The sequence below is a fragment of the Staurois parvus genome, unplaced genomic scaffold (assembly GCF_062004578.1).
Source record: "Staurois parvus isolate SC_StPar_1 unplaced genomic scaffold, SC_StPar_1.0 ptg000376l, whole genome shotgun sequence".
Lineage (NCBI taxonomy): Eukaryota > Metazoa > Chordata > Amphibia > Anura > Ranidae > Staurois > Staurois parvus.
The window spans coordinates 1,053,013-1,069,402 of NW_028318172.1; the positions used below are offsets into that span (position 1 = coordinate 1,053,013).

A 16,390-nucleotide genomic window follows, 5' to 3' on the forward strand; every position below is an offset into this window, starting at 1 on the left:
ATAAAGGACTATTTAAAAAAAGGAAAAAAGATGCTGCGACCGCTAATGACTTGAAATTCAGGCTGCCCAAGCTTTAGTTCACATGCTTGGAAGAAAATTTTTTATAAATTATAGATACACTTTAAACACTAGGTAAACAACAAATAAAACAGCTTCTTTTTGGACTAAGGCTCCATTCACACTTGTGCAACTTCAAAATCGTGTGATTTTCATAGCGATTTTACAGTGCGACTTGGGCTTTGACCAAGGATGATTGTTTGTGCTTTACAAAGTCGCACACAATGTATAACATTCAGGTGCGACTTTCATGCGACTTTGGAGGGTTTACATTGAAGTCTATGACTCAAGTCGCATGAAAGACTGTTCAATTGGTTATAATGAAGACAGACGTTCCATTTAGCAGTCAGTCTGAGAAAGGGCATAGTAAGACCTACATTAACTATCTTCAAAACCAAGCAAAAAAATGTTTAATGTGCATGGAAGGATCGCCGCTCTCCCGGCCCAAGTAAACAGAAGATGAAAGAGGGCCTCAGCCTGCGTCTCTCCCAAAACCACAAACAAACAAGAGATACCTGTCCCAAAACCACGTCCCATGGCAAATTTCACTCCACCCATGGGCTTAGTCATAGGGCCTATGACTAACCCCTTATTGGCCAGGGTGCAGTATGTCAGAGGGCATGATTTTGGTGGAGACACACAGGCCGAGGCCACCTTTCATCTTGTGTTTACACAAGCTAATAGGGAGAGCAGTGATCCTTCCATTCACATTAATAAGCCCTCTGGAGCGGTACATGGACACCCAGCATCCCATTTCTAAGTGGATCCAGGGAAGCAGTCCTCTTTGCTTGAGCGGCGCCACAATGTTTATCAGATATAAGAAAGCACACCATGATGTTTCCCCATCAAGGGTTGAGTCCATGTCATCCTACACTCACTAGATGTCATCATTCAACTTTGAAGGCTGAGGAAAAACTGGCGAAAAAGAACTACAGCTGGGGAGAGCACCAGAGAGGAGGTGAGTATTGCAGCCAACCAAGTAAGACTACAGAATTGTCCACTGCTTTGTAGGACCAGTGAGAAACAGAAAAAATATGGAGAGCACACAGAATAGTATACAGAACTGTTAATATGCAATACTTATTTAATGCACACAAAAACATACCAACGAAAAAAAAACAGATAAAAGCATGGTACGCTATTCTGCCTTAAATCACTCTTTAGTCTCCATTTTATTTTGCAAAACAAAAAAGATGAAGCAAAAATGGCCTTATGTAGACAGGTTTAGAGATATGTGGGAGTGCCACCTTTTAGTACTGGCTGGGAGACAAGCCTGTATGGTGAAATACTGTACAAAAGGAAACAAATATGTGCACTGGAATTACACACTGCCCTTAGTTGTTTCCAGTTTCCTGGCTGCCATGTTCATTTTCCTGCTTTACCACTTACTGGATCACTGACCTGGAATAAGCATGTAGGCTGGGAGTCCTGACTACACCAGTTTCATACTAGCTTTGTGAAAGTGGATAGCTGTAGGATAGTTGGATCTCAGCAGGCAGAACTAACTATAGGTAACTAGTAGGTTGGGAGCACCAGTGCACTTTTCCCTCATGAAAGGCTGTCTTTTAATGTTACCTCTTAAAAATGTAGACAAGCATACAAATTATGGAAATGTAAGCATTGTTTAATTTTCGCAGTTTGAATGTGATCTACAAATAACAATTAAAAGAAAAACGTTTTCTTTGTCTCTCCTTGACAAACAATGCTTACAGCAATACAAAAGAGTATTAAAATGGATAATTAGTATATCAAAGGGCAATGATTTGCTGGTATATGACAGTAAAAAGAGCCATAGGGGTGGGGAATAAATTATAAATGGAATATTGCCTCTGACCAATCGTCTAAACATCACAGGAGAAAAAAAAAAAAAAAGAGAAGGAGAGGAGAGTCAACTGGCCAAATATGAAGAAATAAACATGCATTGCTGGTAAGCCTTTTTGTCAGGGACCAAAACAGAACCAAATGCCTTGTTGATAACAACAGTATGGGCTGCTACTAATAGAGATGGAATGAGCGGGTAAATTAAAGTGCAGCTAGAAAAAGAATCTGCCCTAGTCAATTTAAGGTAAGGGTTTAACTTGCTATCACACTAAAACAATTTAAAATGGTTAATCTGCACCACTAGCAATCAAACTGAAATTGGGTAAAATAAAAACAGTACTCCAAATGTTTAAGCAGAGTTTTAAAATCCAAAAGTGCTGGAGAGTTAGAGCAAGCTTAGAAATAACATTTTTGATTAAGCAGAAATAATTATCCCTCTGCCCATTTAACAATCATAATCAAGATAAACCAAAATATGTGCCTTGCCACGACAAGCAGCAAAATATTAAATCCATAATGAAAAAATTAATGGGGAACATACTTTTTTTTTGCAGTGCCCTTCATGCTTTTTTTTTTCTTTCACTTAGTCTCAAACTCATCCTGGACCTACCAGCCTCTACCTTAACTTCTACTAAGTGTCAAGCCCACATACGTTGTAAACATTTGAGACATAGCCCAAAATGTGTGTTTTGAAGCGGCATGGTCCATGCCTTTCAGTAAAATTAACATGGGCATACCACTCCAATTATCCGTTAACACTCAAGAGCTCATTTAAACAATTTTAAATAATAAAAAAAAATCTTCTTTTTCTTCAGGGAGATTTTAGAGTAACAAATATCTTCACTAAGAAGGTGTCTATACATACTGCAAATGAGATATAAAATGCATAGATGTGTTTAAATCAACTTTAGCAGACCCACAGCAGGCTCTTTACTCCACACAAAATGTATGCACCATTGGCACCTAACTGCCATCTGAAGGCTAGTTATAAAAAAGTTCAGTCCTTGGGGCTTCATTGCTCTCCACAAAATATAAGTGAGCATAATATATAAGCATAATATATATAATATATATATATAAGATAGCATAATCCATCCCAGTGCAAATTTCCACAACACTCCTAACTCTCCTGCTGGGTCTGGGCAAGGCACAGCCAGCTGGAATTAGGAGTTTCTTAGCAGATGCATCATTGCTGGGTAAGCTCCGTCAGGCTGTCACATTCACATCCCTGAGAGAGGAAGAGCCTTGTGTATAGAGTTCAGTAGACAGCACAGGCAAGGCAGAGTCCGGCTGCACCACAGAACCTCCCTGAGCCAGGATCTGCTGGATGGTTTTACGTAGATTTGGATGTAATCGTCCATGAGTCTGACAGAAGATTTCCAGGGCACATGATTTCAGTGGTCCAGCGCTAAGATCTTCATAAAGTGGGATAGTGTACATCCTAGATGTCTAAAATAAAACAGAAGATAAAAAGGGGCATATATTAGAAGTATAACAACTCTTACTGTTATAAATAGCATGTACTATTAACCACTTCCCATTCAGCCGCTGTTTATAAAAACGGTAGGACGGTGGCAGTCCAGGGGCGGGTTGCCGTTCATAACCGGCACCCGCATTTTCAAGCTGTGTGCGCTCCCTGGGAGCGTGCAGCACCGCGATCCGGCGCCAGCTGTGTCCTCCGGACACAGTGAAACACCGATCGTCGGACGGGACTTCTGTGCGAGGTCCCGATCATGTGATCACTGATTGGCTATTCAGTGATCACATGCAGAGTAGTAAGCAAGATGTCACTTCTGACAACATTGCTTACTATGTGTGAAATCTGTGAATGATCACAGAGGTCACAAGGTACAAGGCTATTCACAACAGCCTTGTACCATGTGACAAGCTGTGACCAATCACAGCTCACACAGCATTTCTCAATGGCTGCAAGAATGCAACCAGAGAGAAGGAGAAATGATTGCTTTTACATCCTTTATGGGTATAAAAGCAATCAGCGTAAAAAAAAAAAAAAATCTTCCTCACCCCCCACAAGTAGTACTGTGTCACCATGGTGACACTGTACTGCTAGGGTGACAGTATGAAAAAAAAACCATAAATAATAATAAAAAAAATTAAATAAAAATGTAAAAAATGTTCTTTTAAATTATAATTTTTGGTTATAAACTAATTTGGGTTTTTTTTTTTTACTAAAAAGATAACTTTTTAAATTTTGGCCAAGATTTATGATGAAATATTATTTATTTGCAAAATTTTATAAGAAAAACACTTTTTTCTATAATTTTGGACCTTTTAATTTATATAACAAAAAAAAATAAAAATCCCAGTGGTGAATAAATACCACCAAAATAAAGCTTTATCTGTATCAAAAAAATGCTAAAAAATTCATATGGGTACAGTGTTGCATGACTGCGCAATTGTCATTCAAAGTGTGATAGCGCTGAAAGCTGAAAATTGGCCTGGACAGGAAGGGGGTGAAAGTGTCCGGACTTGAAGTAGTTAACAAAAACAAAAATAAATAACTGCATATAAAAGAATAAACAAAAAAAAACAAAACAAAACACATTCTTAAGCGACTATGCACCATACCAGTTTAATATATGGAACCTACTATGCCATAGACTGGCCAACCACTAGTAGATCAGTTACAACAGCCCAGTCTCTAGTATAAGCTTTTAACAAACCCTGGTATATATTTCTATTTATTCAGTTATACTACTTTATAAAAAAACACTTGGAGGTATAAAAATGCAGGAACCTAAAGAATCAGATATGTTTTAAAAGTGCACTTAATCTTTAAAAGAGAAGTGCGGGAATCAATAAAAAGCCTGGACTGGCTAAGTGACATCAGCCGTTAGCAGACTAGCCTACTGTTGGCTGAATATGGGTCACAGAACTGCACAACTAAGTGCGCTCCGGTGACCCACAAGAGAAGTAGGGCCGAAAGAGCTTTGGTCCTACCTCTCCTTTAAAAGCAAAGCCCACTCAAAACTGTTGAGAACTAGCTAAACTTCATAGACCTAAAGGTCATAGAGTACATTTGATTTTTTTTTACTTTGGGACCACTGTTGAATTCTTAGAAGATTATGAGCTTCGGCAAAGTAAGAACCACTGAAAACTGAATTAGGATTTTAAGACCAACACATAAAGCTGAACTCTGGGTTCCTGTAAACGTTTACTTGGCAGTGGGCACCTGTCCCACTCTACAATGATTAAATTCTTGTTTTGTCAGAAGGCTTACCTCATTCATCGCACTTCTGGCAGCCAGCACTCTTCAGCCCTATGATGTGAGCAGGATATGGGTGGGCCTTTGGCATCATGTACAATGCAGGACCACTTGGTTCCTGCATTGTATGTGATGACTTGGAGAGGCTGTAACCACAGAAGTGGCAAAGGGAAGTGCGTCTGGTACCTGTCATACTGGGGGATAGCGAGAGGAAGTGGGGAAAAATGTATGTGCCGTATATCTACTTTTTCCAATCCCCCTAAACTAAAGGAGAATTTCACCACTGCATTGTGGAAGGGGGGGCGCTGGTTCCAATGCAAGCTTCCATTTTTATAGTAACTTGGAATTCAGTTTTAATTCTTAGCTCAAAAAGGTATGAACTTCTTTAAAATGATCCCTTGTAGCTTTTGAGTGTTCTTTGTTGATATAAGCTAAGTGCACGCAGAAGACAAACAGGTTTCAAGTCGCAATAAATACTTTATAAAGATTTCAATTACTTGGCAGAGTAGGAAATGGCGCACTCGGGGCAAGTCTGACTGGAAGTTGTGTCGCACCACAATCTGTAACCAGCGGATTCGGATTTCTGTGTTCATAGTAGCCAGATCAGAAGAATAGCACAGGGACAGCTGAAGCATCACCTCTAAGTAAAAGAAAAAAGAAGGCTCAGATACAACATGCCTGGTCTACCAGTGTCTTTACTCAAATCTAGCTGCCTGCATTATTTCTACAAGAAAGCCAACTGTCTACTGAGGAAATGTAAACAAACGTGTGGATTCTATTGCTGCCTCGAGTTTGTCAACCACTTGCCCTCCAGATAATTTACCCCCCTTCCTGATCAGGCCATTTTTTGCGTTACGACGCTGTGTTACTTTGACTGACAATTGCGCGGTCATGCAACACTGCACCCATTTTAAATTTACATCCGTTTTTTCCCAAGAATTGAGCTTTCTTTCTGTGGTATTTGATCACCTGTGTGGTTTTTATTTTTTTGCGCTAAAATAAAAAAAAAAAAAAGACCGACAATTTTGAGAAAAAAAACAACATTTTTGACTTTTTGCTATTAAACATGTCCAGTAAAAAAAATTTTAAAAATCTAATTTCATCATAAATTCAGGCCAAAATGTATTCTGCTACATGGCTTTGCTAAAAAAAAAATCTCAATACGTGCAAATGAATTGGTTTACATGAAAGTTATAGCGTTTTCAAATGGCGGTATATATAATGTAATTTTTTTTTTTTTTACCAGTAATGGTGGCAATCAGTGACCTAGAGTGGGACTGCGGCAGGCATTCTGACACTGGGGGGAACTGACTTGGTGTCACTGACATCCCCAGTGACACCAATACAGTAATCAGTACTAAAAGAAAAGCACTGACACTGTACTAATGGCACTGGGCAGGAAGGGGTTAACATGAGGGGCGATCAAAGGGCTAACTGTGTACTGTTTCACTATGTGCTGTGTCCGTGCGCTTCACTGTAAGCACACTACTTTAGATGGTTGTGCTGTGCACAGCCATCCAAAGCAGTGTGCTGGAGCTGACAGGGAGGAGAACTGTTTTGTTTACAAACAGTTCTCCTGTCGGAGATGCTCAGCAATCACCGACAAGTAATCACCGGCCAGGACCTGGTGATTGACAGCCGTGGCCACGAATGGCACGCGCTCTCTATCCGAAATGCAAAATCATGTATATATACACATGTGATTTTGCGCACCCGTGCCACCTTGTAGCAGTATTTCTGCTATAGGGTGGTCGGGAAGTGGTTATTACCATGTTTTTGTTGAGCTGAAGTAATAGTAACAGAGTTGGCAGTAAAAAGTTCTTATTTTAGACCAGTACTGACTGGTTGCTATGGACAACTGCTCTGTATATATTATTGGCAAGCCTACAATTTTACAAACAGAGGTTAATTATCAAGACAGATGTTATTTTTAACTCACCATTCTCTACTAATGTTCATATTTTTTTCTATTTTTTAAGACAATGTTAACTTCAGGTAAACTGCAATTTTTAAACATGGTGATACTAGGATTCTTGTACTGATAACCATTAAGAAAGACAACCATGTGAGAATAGCAGCATATGTATAGCTACAATAAACGTCAAAGCTACTAATAGTAATATAGCTTGCAGTCACCTGGTCGCAGTGGAGATTGATCTAACAGCTTGTCCAAAAAGAGTACAGTCTGGAAAGTTTGCCAATCTGCGATATTGACAAAGGTGGCAGCAGCTTCAATATCCAAAGGTTCAGCCATCCACAGCTGATTCAATGCTTCCACTGAAGAAGTGAACACAGATCCCTGAGAAAGATCTGGCTGGGTCAGGGGAGGTCCTGGAGCATTAAGCCAGCGATCAAAGTCTAGACCTGACATTGGTGAAAACATAATGAGGACACATTTTATATACGAGAAGAAGTATATGTTTTACCTATTACTTTATCTTACCTTCACTATATGATGGACTCTCACCCCTTAAATGAGGGAAAAAGCTGAGATAGGACTCCAGCAGATCATTCGCTACAACACTGTGGAACTTAAACCTCTCAATATAATCCTGAAAGGCAAAGAGTGGAAATGATTTTCTAGGAAACACAAAAATTAAAGTCAATTATAAAAACACAAATATATTTTAGAGTGCAACTAGCAAAAGTTTGTTAAAAGGGCATAATGAAAATAACTAAAATAATGTAAAAACAAATTAAAGGATTTCACTAGATATTATATGGCAATGGGAAAACATGGACTTTGGAAATGGACCCCAGCAACATGTAAAGTTTGTCTCTAAGGGTTGTTATTAGGTATACTAAACCTCAATCTTAGAAAAAACTGCAACCTTTTAAACTGTACATAGAAGTCTGTTGGAATTAGTACAGTATCTTCATGATATTCACCTCCAATTATGATGCATGCACAATGTTTGTAAGTTAATTATCCAAAGTTGTAAAGGGAATCTATGCCTAGAATATGCACACTAAAATACTTATGTATTCCAAACAAGCTGTAAAAGCACTTTAAAAAAAGCACTTATTCACCTCTGTGGGCACGGAGGATAAAATCATCTTTAACCAATTGCCCTCCTAACGATTTGCCCCCTTTCCTGACCAGGCCTTTTTATGCTATTCGGCACTGCACTATTTCAAATGGTAATTGCACAGTCATGCAATGCTTTACCCACACAAAATTTACGTCCTTTTTTTTCCCACACAAATAGAGCTTTTTTCAGTGGTATTTGATCATCTGTGTGCTTTTTATTTTTTGCGCAATTAGCAAAATAAGACCGAAAATTTTGAAAAAAATATTTCTTACTTTCGACTATAAAAAAAATATATAGTAAACTCATAAATAGTCATAAATTTAGGCCAAAATGTATTCTGCTACATGTTTTTGGTAAAAAAATCCCAATAAGTGGATATTGATTGCTTTGTGTGAAAGTTATAGTGTCTACAAACTATGGTATACATACTGCAATTTACACCATTTTTTGCAACACAGCGCTGCACTAGTTCAACTGACAACTGCGTGGTCATGCAATGCTGTACATAAATGAAATATATGTCCATTATTTCACACAAATAGAGCTTTCTTTCGGTGGTATTTGATCACTTGTGTGCTTTTTATTTTTTGCGCTATAAAACGGAAAAAAAAAATTTTTTTGAAAAATAATATTTCCTCATTTGTCATGAAAAAAATATCTAAAAAACGCAAATTTCATCATAAATTTAGGACAAAATGTATTCTGCTACATGTTTTTGGTTAAAAAAAAAATCCCAATAAGTGTATATTGATTTCTTTGTGTGAAAGTTATAGCGTCTACAAACTATGGTATAGATACTGGAATTTACACAGCTTTTACTTTCTGACTGCCACATTTCTTGAGGTACTAAAATACCAGGACAGTACAAACACCCCCAAATGACCCCTTTTCGGAAATTAGACACCCTAAGCTATCTGCTGAGAGGCATATTGAGTTCATGGAAGATTTATTGTTTTTCCACACGTTTTTGGAAAATGACAAAAACTTTTTTTTTTTTTTTTCCACACAAAGTTGTCACTTAAATGATATATTGTTCACACAAGCCATGGGTATATGTGGAATTACACGACAAAATAAATTCTGCTACTTCTACCGAGTATGGGGATACCACATGTGCGAGACTTTTTGGGAGCCTAGCCACATACAGGAGCCTGAAATCCAATGACCACTTTGAAAGCCTGAAGGCGCATAACTTCCGCATTTCACTTCCTCACTACCTATCACCATTTCGAAGGCCCTGAAATGCCAGGATAGCACCTAACCCCCCCAAATGACCCCTTTTTGGAAAGTAGACACCCAAAGGAATTTAAAAAGAGGCATGGTGAATATTTTGCAGATCTATTTTTTTCTCACAAGGTTTTGAAATTTAGAAAAAGAAAAAATGTTTTTGTTTTCTTTCTTCCTTTTCCAAAAGCTTGTGGCAACAAACGAGATCTGCAAAATACTCACCATGCTTCTTATCAAATTCCTTGGGGCGTCTACTTTCCAGAAAGGGGTCATTTGGGGGGGGGGGGGTGATGGTGCTATTCTGGCATTTCAGGGACTCCGAAACTGTGATAGGTAGTCAGGAAGTGTAATAAGGAAAGAAGGCCCTTTAAAAGCCTGAAGGTGCTTATTGGATTTTGGGGTCCTGTACTTGGCTAGACTGCCAAAAAGTCTCTCACATGTGGTGTCCCCATACTTGGGAGAAGTAGCAGAATGTATTTTGGGGAGTAATTCCACATATACCCATGGCATGTGTGAGCAATAAATCATGTAAGTCACAATTTTGTGCAAGAAAAAAATAATTTTTTGAGGGATCATTTTCCAAAAACTTGTGGTAAAAAATTAAATTCTTCTATTGACTCAACATGCCTCTCAGCAAAATGTTTGGGGTGTCTACTTTCCAAAAAGGGGTCATTTTTTGGGGTGGGGGCATTTTATGCCCAGCATTAGAAGTTTATGCCTCACATCACTCACTCTTCTAACCCCATGATGACCAAGGCTTTTCTGACAATTTTTGTTCACATGAAAAAAATTAGTATTTTTTGCTAGGAAATTACTTTGAACCCCCAAACATTTACCCTAGTGAATAAAATGGTGGGTACTGCAATGTTTTATAAACAAATTTAAATGATAGTGCCGTGCTCCTAATTACCAATAAAACATTATATAACAAATTTCATATCTCCCAAGAAAAATATATAAAACAATACAAATATAAATAATCTCTATACGTGTAATTAATAGTGATAAACGTCCATTGTGATAATGTGATACACAACCCATAAAAAAGTGATAATAAAAAAGTCTCTCTAGTGATGAAAGTAACAAATCCAAAGTGAGAAATCACAATTCCCGGTGACTTCTTATTGTATTCTCAATATGCGCTCACCTCATTTAAAGCCTACTGAAAGGCTCAACCAGCTTTTGTTCACCAAATGGAACTATAAATCATATATTGCACCATAGCAGTAGTGGTGAGTATCTACCAATTGCTGTTCCAACGTGGCTCTCCTCTCCACGTTGAAACACATTCACAACTAAAACTTCAAATTTCTTGCCACTTCTGGGTTCTGACATCACACAGTGGGAGGAACAAGATCAGTTCCTTTTACTGTGTTTAGTGAAATCAATGCCACCGCTCGTGAGACCACCCCTACAGCCACCTGTAATGGCTTTTATAGCTGCTATGATTACATTTACAAGGAAGGGAATCGCTGGCTGAAGAAAATGATAACTCGATAATTGCTGCAGCTGCAGTAATAACCAAGACTTCACCATTCCAATCCAAGTGGTTAATATGGCGCAGGCCACACCTGACAATTAAAATGGCACAGGGAGCTTTGTTGATTTCCCAGTTTATCCTTACCCTGAGGAAGGCATCAAAGTTGTCCTGGTCCCCGCATAACTGGGACAAATAGTGCACAAAGCAAAAGCCCTTCTCATAGGTGAATAAGTTCATGAGGTTACTAGGGTTTACACCTAAAGACAACAAAAAAGAAATAAGACAGGATATTATTTTTAGCTATTTGTAAATATGAAAATAAAATTGTTAATGTCAACCTGAAAAAAGTTAACTTTAATTCTCAGGCCCCAATAAGAGGCTATACTTGCATTCCCTTCCATTGCTTCCTTATTTTTCCAGGAAAGTAAACTGACATACCTGGTATTTCCGGGCGTATGACTCACTCTTTTTCCCAAATGACAGTGCTGATCAGGCACTTAGAATGTCATATGGGGGTGGAGATCCCTAAGCCCTGTGCTCATCGCTCCTGATGTGAGGTGAACTTAGTGACAGGGGAGCAGAGTAGGTTAATATAAGCAGCTGTGGAGGCTGGCATTCGTTACCCAGTTGTAAACACGTTCACCTCAATTCTGCATTAAAGCGTATATCAAAAAACACTTTAGTTGGCTAAAAATTTACAAAAGTTCTTACAGACTTTTTACCTGGATCCAGTTTGGCCTGCAATCGGCTGAATGGTATATTGTGACCAAGGATTCGGATCTGTCTGTGCAAAGCTTCAAGTCGAAAAGTTGTCTCTAGACACGTGAAAGCAGCACCTGTCAAAACACAGAACATGGAGTTACATAGGAAAGAAAAAAAAAAAAAACACACCACATACACATTAGGATGAAACATGCAGCTTGATTAAAATTGTCCTGTCAGACCTATCAATATACATTAACGCAGAATCCATGAAATACATGGATTTTCAGAGATTACTAAAAATCTTATGTTTTTCATTTCTAAACTCTAATGAAGGGAGACTGTAGAGGACAAATGAAAGTAATTATTTATGTTCATAGTAGTGATTCTGTAAGATAACCAATTTTTAAAGTAGATGACTGTTCTAATTCCAGAGTGGCTGCTACATGCAAGAGTTTAGATGGTACATTTGCTGCTATTAAGGCCACAAAGAGCTGTAAGGTAAGCTTTCAAACAGGTATTTGAAAAAGGGTCAAGATATGTGATTTTAGCACTTACTATTTCTTGGAGTTCATTAGCCTCCTTAGAGGTCTGATTATGTCAGTATTTCTGTGCTCAAAGCGGTACATTTTATTGCATGGAAATATGTATTTTTTTTTTTATTGTAGGCCAGTAATTTTTAGGAATAACTCACTGAAATCTGTCCGTACAAGAGTCTAGTAAACATCCCGGGTATGATAAAATTTGAAACACGAAATCATAAATTATAATTTAATAAATAATCATAAAAAATAATATAATAATAATAATAATAATATAATAATACATTTAATTCAATAATATAATCAAACCAAAAACACTGAAATTTGAAATATAGCACCAAGTTCCCACATCACTGAGTAAAGTCGCAAAATCGATTTCAGTGTCTGATGAATTTCCCCACGAATCATTATCACTCAATTCTGCAAGTGGTTCTAATTTACTATCGCTATTTTCTAGCTGGTCTAAAATCGATTTTGACCTAAAAGGGATGCTTTTTGGACGCCATGGACATTTCTCAGTTTCAAGGCAGAAAGAACGGTAAAAATGCAGGCAGGGCACAGGACAAAGCAGTAGGGACAAATTGTATGTGAAATGCTTTGATACAGTGATTTTAGTGTATTTGGTGAATGTCACTATTTCACATTTTTAAATTGCCCGCCAGTTCCGTCCCCGTCGCAGGGAACGGAACTCAGAAGACGGATCGGCATCGGTTGGAGGACATTGCCAAGGACACTGCAGGAGAGACATCGTGGGAGCGAAGGACAAGGTAAGTGAAGAAGAGATCACGGAGCAGCGCTGCAGGGTATTCCCGAGTGTAGCTCGGGGTTACCACTTGTGGTGCTGAAACTTTACCCCGAGCTACACTCAGGAATACCTCCAGGGAGGTTATAGGACACAGGCATTCAGAGACCGACGGGATTATACTGCTGCCTACCGGAGAATTTGGACACTGTCAAACAAAAATTGTGGCCAGCCCAATATACCCCCTCCTACTCCCACATGCCTCATTTTTGTGGAAAAACAGTATCTAAAAGCATGAACATAGAAACAGGGGATGAACCTGTGTTCTGAATGGACCTCCAAAAAAATCAATTTTTACGGTAAGCCTAAAAATCCCCAAATTACTTCTAGTTCATTGAGGAACACAAGAATTCAGAAACTGTCAAAGTCACACTGCTGCCTACTGGAAAATTTGGACACTGGCAAACAAAACTTGTGGCCAACCCAGTAGAACCCTCCTACTCCCAACATGCCTCAATTTTATGGAAAAGCAGTACTAAGAGCATGAATACAGCCAAAGAGAATGGACCTGTGACCTGCAATGAACTTTAAGAAATTGGTTTTACATTAAAGTGGTTGTAAACCTCAGTCATGAAGTCTGAACAAGGCACATATATATGATGTAGTGTTTACTTGTCATTCTCCAAAGCTCTATGTGAAGTTTCTCTCTGATGCTTCTTCCTGTTATCAGCATGTCTACTCAGAACACAGCTCTGCAAGTTTCTTTGCAGGTAAACAAGTAAAATGCCTTAGATTGTACGCCCCTTGAGGGTTAAGGACTGATGTGAATGTATAATATATATATGTAAAGCGCTGCATAAATTGACGGCGCTATATAAGTACCTGAAATAAATAAATAACATTTTGCAGTAGAATTTGTTTCATCTCTGTGTCTCATCTGAGGCTACTCACTTCACTGTGTATATGTAAGAGTTTACAACCACTTTTAGAAAATAAATAAATAAATCACAAAAAAAAACACAGGAATTTATAGACTGCTGGCAAGTTTAAAAACAAAAAACAAAAGAAATGGGGACAGCTCACAGCTCAAAGAGTTGCCTGAAGAACCTCACGTCTGAAGCTGGCATCAGATTACCTGTAAAATGAATTACCTGTAAAATCCATTTCTTGTAGTACATCATAGGACACAGAGTAGGCTATTCATGACTATGTGGGTTATCAAACAGCAAGTCCTCCTCTATATAACCCCTTCTACACAGGAAGTACTTCAGTTTCTGTAGCAAGCAGTGAAATTCCAGAAAGCGGTGCCCTGTGATGTAGGATACATTTTCTTTATCCTACATCACAGGGCACAGAGCAGGCTATTCATGACTATGTGGGATGTCCTAAAGCAATAAAATATCTGAGGGGTGAGTGACACCGTAATAACCACTATTAATCTCAAAGGTCCTAATCAGCAGTACGTGACACGGTGAGGCCAAAGGCAGAATCCTCCGCAGCTCTGACATCCACCGATAAAACCTTGTAAATGTATGAACCAAAGACATTGTAGTGGCCTTACAAACTTGAGCAACTGACGCCTGGTGGCGGATAGCCCAAGATGCCCCCACACTCCTGGTAGAGTGTACTCTCACCCTCATAGGCTTGAAAGAGTAACTGGCAGATCCAATGAGAAATAGCTGGTCTGGATACTGCCTGCCCTTCCTGGGCCCTTCTGGCAGTGCAAACCAGGATTCCTGACCTGTGCCACCAAACTCGAGTAAATCTCCTAACCACCCGAACTATATCCAGAGTATGCAACAATCTTTTCCCTGCCACCAGTGGACTAGGAAAAATAAAGGCAAGACACTGTCCTGATTCAAGTGAAAACTAGAAACCACTCTAGGCAAGAAAGATGAATGAGGATGCAAGATCACCTTATCGTGATGCAAGACCAAGAACGGCTACTTACATGAAAAAGCCTCCAGGCTCTGACACTCTCTTGCAAGAGTGCTAGTAACCAAAGAAGCCACCTTCCGAGTCAAAGGACTAAAAGTCTCTGGAACTGGTTCAAAAGGTGGCTTCTGCAAGGACAGCCAAGACCATGTTCAAGTGGGACCGTCCACGTTACATTCTACACGAAGTATGAATCAAGGAGTGAGAAACAATTTTCTCTGGGAAAAAATGGATAGAGCCGAAATCTGACATTGGACAAAAGGAACAAAAACCTTTAAATCAAACATTTCCACGGGTGTGGCATATAAGATTTCCAGGTCCTGTAATGGAAGCTACAACAAAAACCACCAAAAAGGATATAGCAGCTGTCAATGGCAGTATTTATTCTGGATGTAAAAAGTATATGTTGGAACCATACAAAACAATGCATATGCCCAACCCAGACCACCCCTCCACCCTTCCCCCCTCACCTCCAACTGATCCCCCGTACCCAACACCCATCACCCCCAGCTTGATACCCACCCGACTCTAGGGCACCCAGAGCCACCATCACCCACTCCTCCTTGTCTTCCCCTGGTCCCCCTATCCTAGAAATGCTTTCTAGTAGCAGTGCCGAAACTGAAGGATGGTAAGAGTCTATGTTAGTATGAATACTTGGCTCAAGTCCGCAATAGAACAACATAGTCCCAATACAAGTAATGCCGGGTGTAACACCACTCATGGGAGGAAAGAGCGGAGGGACAACTACAATTCCCCACTTGAGGTGGACTAATTAGCTCATGGTGTGCCCAGCCACTCAATGCCGCTACTCCCTCCAGACAGCAGTAGTTACTCAGACACCATCTGGGCTACCCCAGGGTCGACAGGTCAAGCCCACCAGAGTTGCACAGTATAAAGGTAGCTGAATGACCCATACACAGCCTGTATGACGCAGGTGGGTTCTTCTAATTACAACACAATAGTATATATGGAACAGGCTCTCAGGGAGACCTCTCAGGATAGGAGGATGTGATCCCTTCCGCCTACATGTTTTGCCCCTCCAACTGGCCAGGGCTTCTTCAGGGCGTAGGCCTCCATGTCCAGTCTGGATAGTATGTGCTGTTTCCACACATCCATGCATGGACACTGAACTGCGGCCACAGAGCTAAGGATGATATCCCATAATAATGGAATCTTCTACTCTAACAGCCAGTCCATCCTCCACAGTTACTTCCTTTTGTACCACTAGCCCCTCCCTCCTAGATTGTAAGCTCCAAGGAGCAGGGCCCTCCTTTCCCTTTTGTATTGAACTGTATTGTCTCCCGTTATATTGTAAAGCACTGAGCAAACTGTTGGCGCTATATAAATCCTGTGTAATAATAATAATAATATGTTGGCTTACGCGTGGTGAGACCGGTCCATATATACTGTTATGCACTGCTACAGAGGGACTCTTTGTGGGACACTGCCCAGCATTTCTAGGATAGGGGGACAAGGGGAATACAGGGGGGAGTGGGTGGGGGTGGCTCTGGGTGCCCTAAAGTGGGATGGAGGTCTAGCCGGGAGAATGGGGGAAAGGTTGTTTGGGTTGGGCATATGCATTGATATGATTGTTTTGTATGGTTCCACCATATACTTTTTACGTCC

The 16,390-nt window shown here is 39.6% G+C and overlaps 1 protein-coding gene across 1 annotated transcript; it reads right to left on the reverse strand.

Moving 5' to 3' along the window:
• Positions 1–1,123: 1,123 nt before the first annotated feature.
• LOC149456082 (aminopeptidase RNPEPL1-like) lies at positions 1,124–13,985 on the reverse strand. Its single transcript, XM_089685458.1, has 7 exons — positions 13,913–13,985; positions 11,566–11,679; positions 10,988–11,100; positions 7,548–7,656; positions 7,241–7,468; positions 5,602–5,744; positions 1,124–3,327 (listed from the first exon to the last, which is right to left on the reverse strand). Exons 3-7 carry the CDS (start codon positions 11,078–11,080, stop codon positions 3,085–3,087), a joined length of 816 nt encoding a protein of 271 aa, XP_089541584.1. The 5' UTR covers positions 11,081–11,100; positions 11,566–11,679; positions 13,913–13,985; the 3' UTR covers positions 1,124–3,084.
• Between the last annotated feature and the right edge of the window lie 2,405 nt (positions 13,986–16,390).

Excerpts from the sequence above, each read along its gene's own strand:
- LOC149456082 (XM_089685458.1), bottom strand. The coding sequence starts at position 11,080 with ATGAACTTATTCACCTATGAGAAGGGCTTTTGCTTTGTGCACTATTTG. Across the intron at positions 7,657-10,987 it reads ACTTTGATGCCTTCCTCAGG|GATTATATTGAGAGGTTTAA; the intron begins GTAAGGATAAAC and ends TTTGCCTTTCAG. Across the intron at positions 3,328-5,601 it reads GCCATTTCCTACTCTGCCAA|ACATCTAGGATGTACACTAT; the intron begins GTAATTGAAATC and ends GTTTTATTTTAG.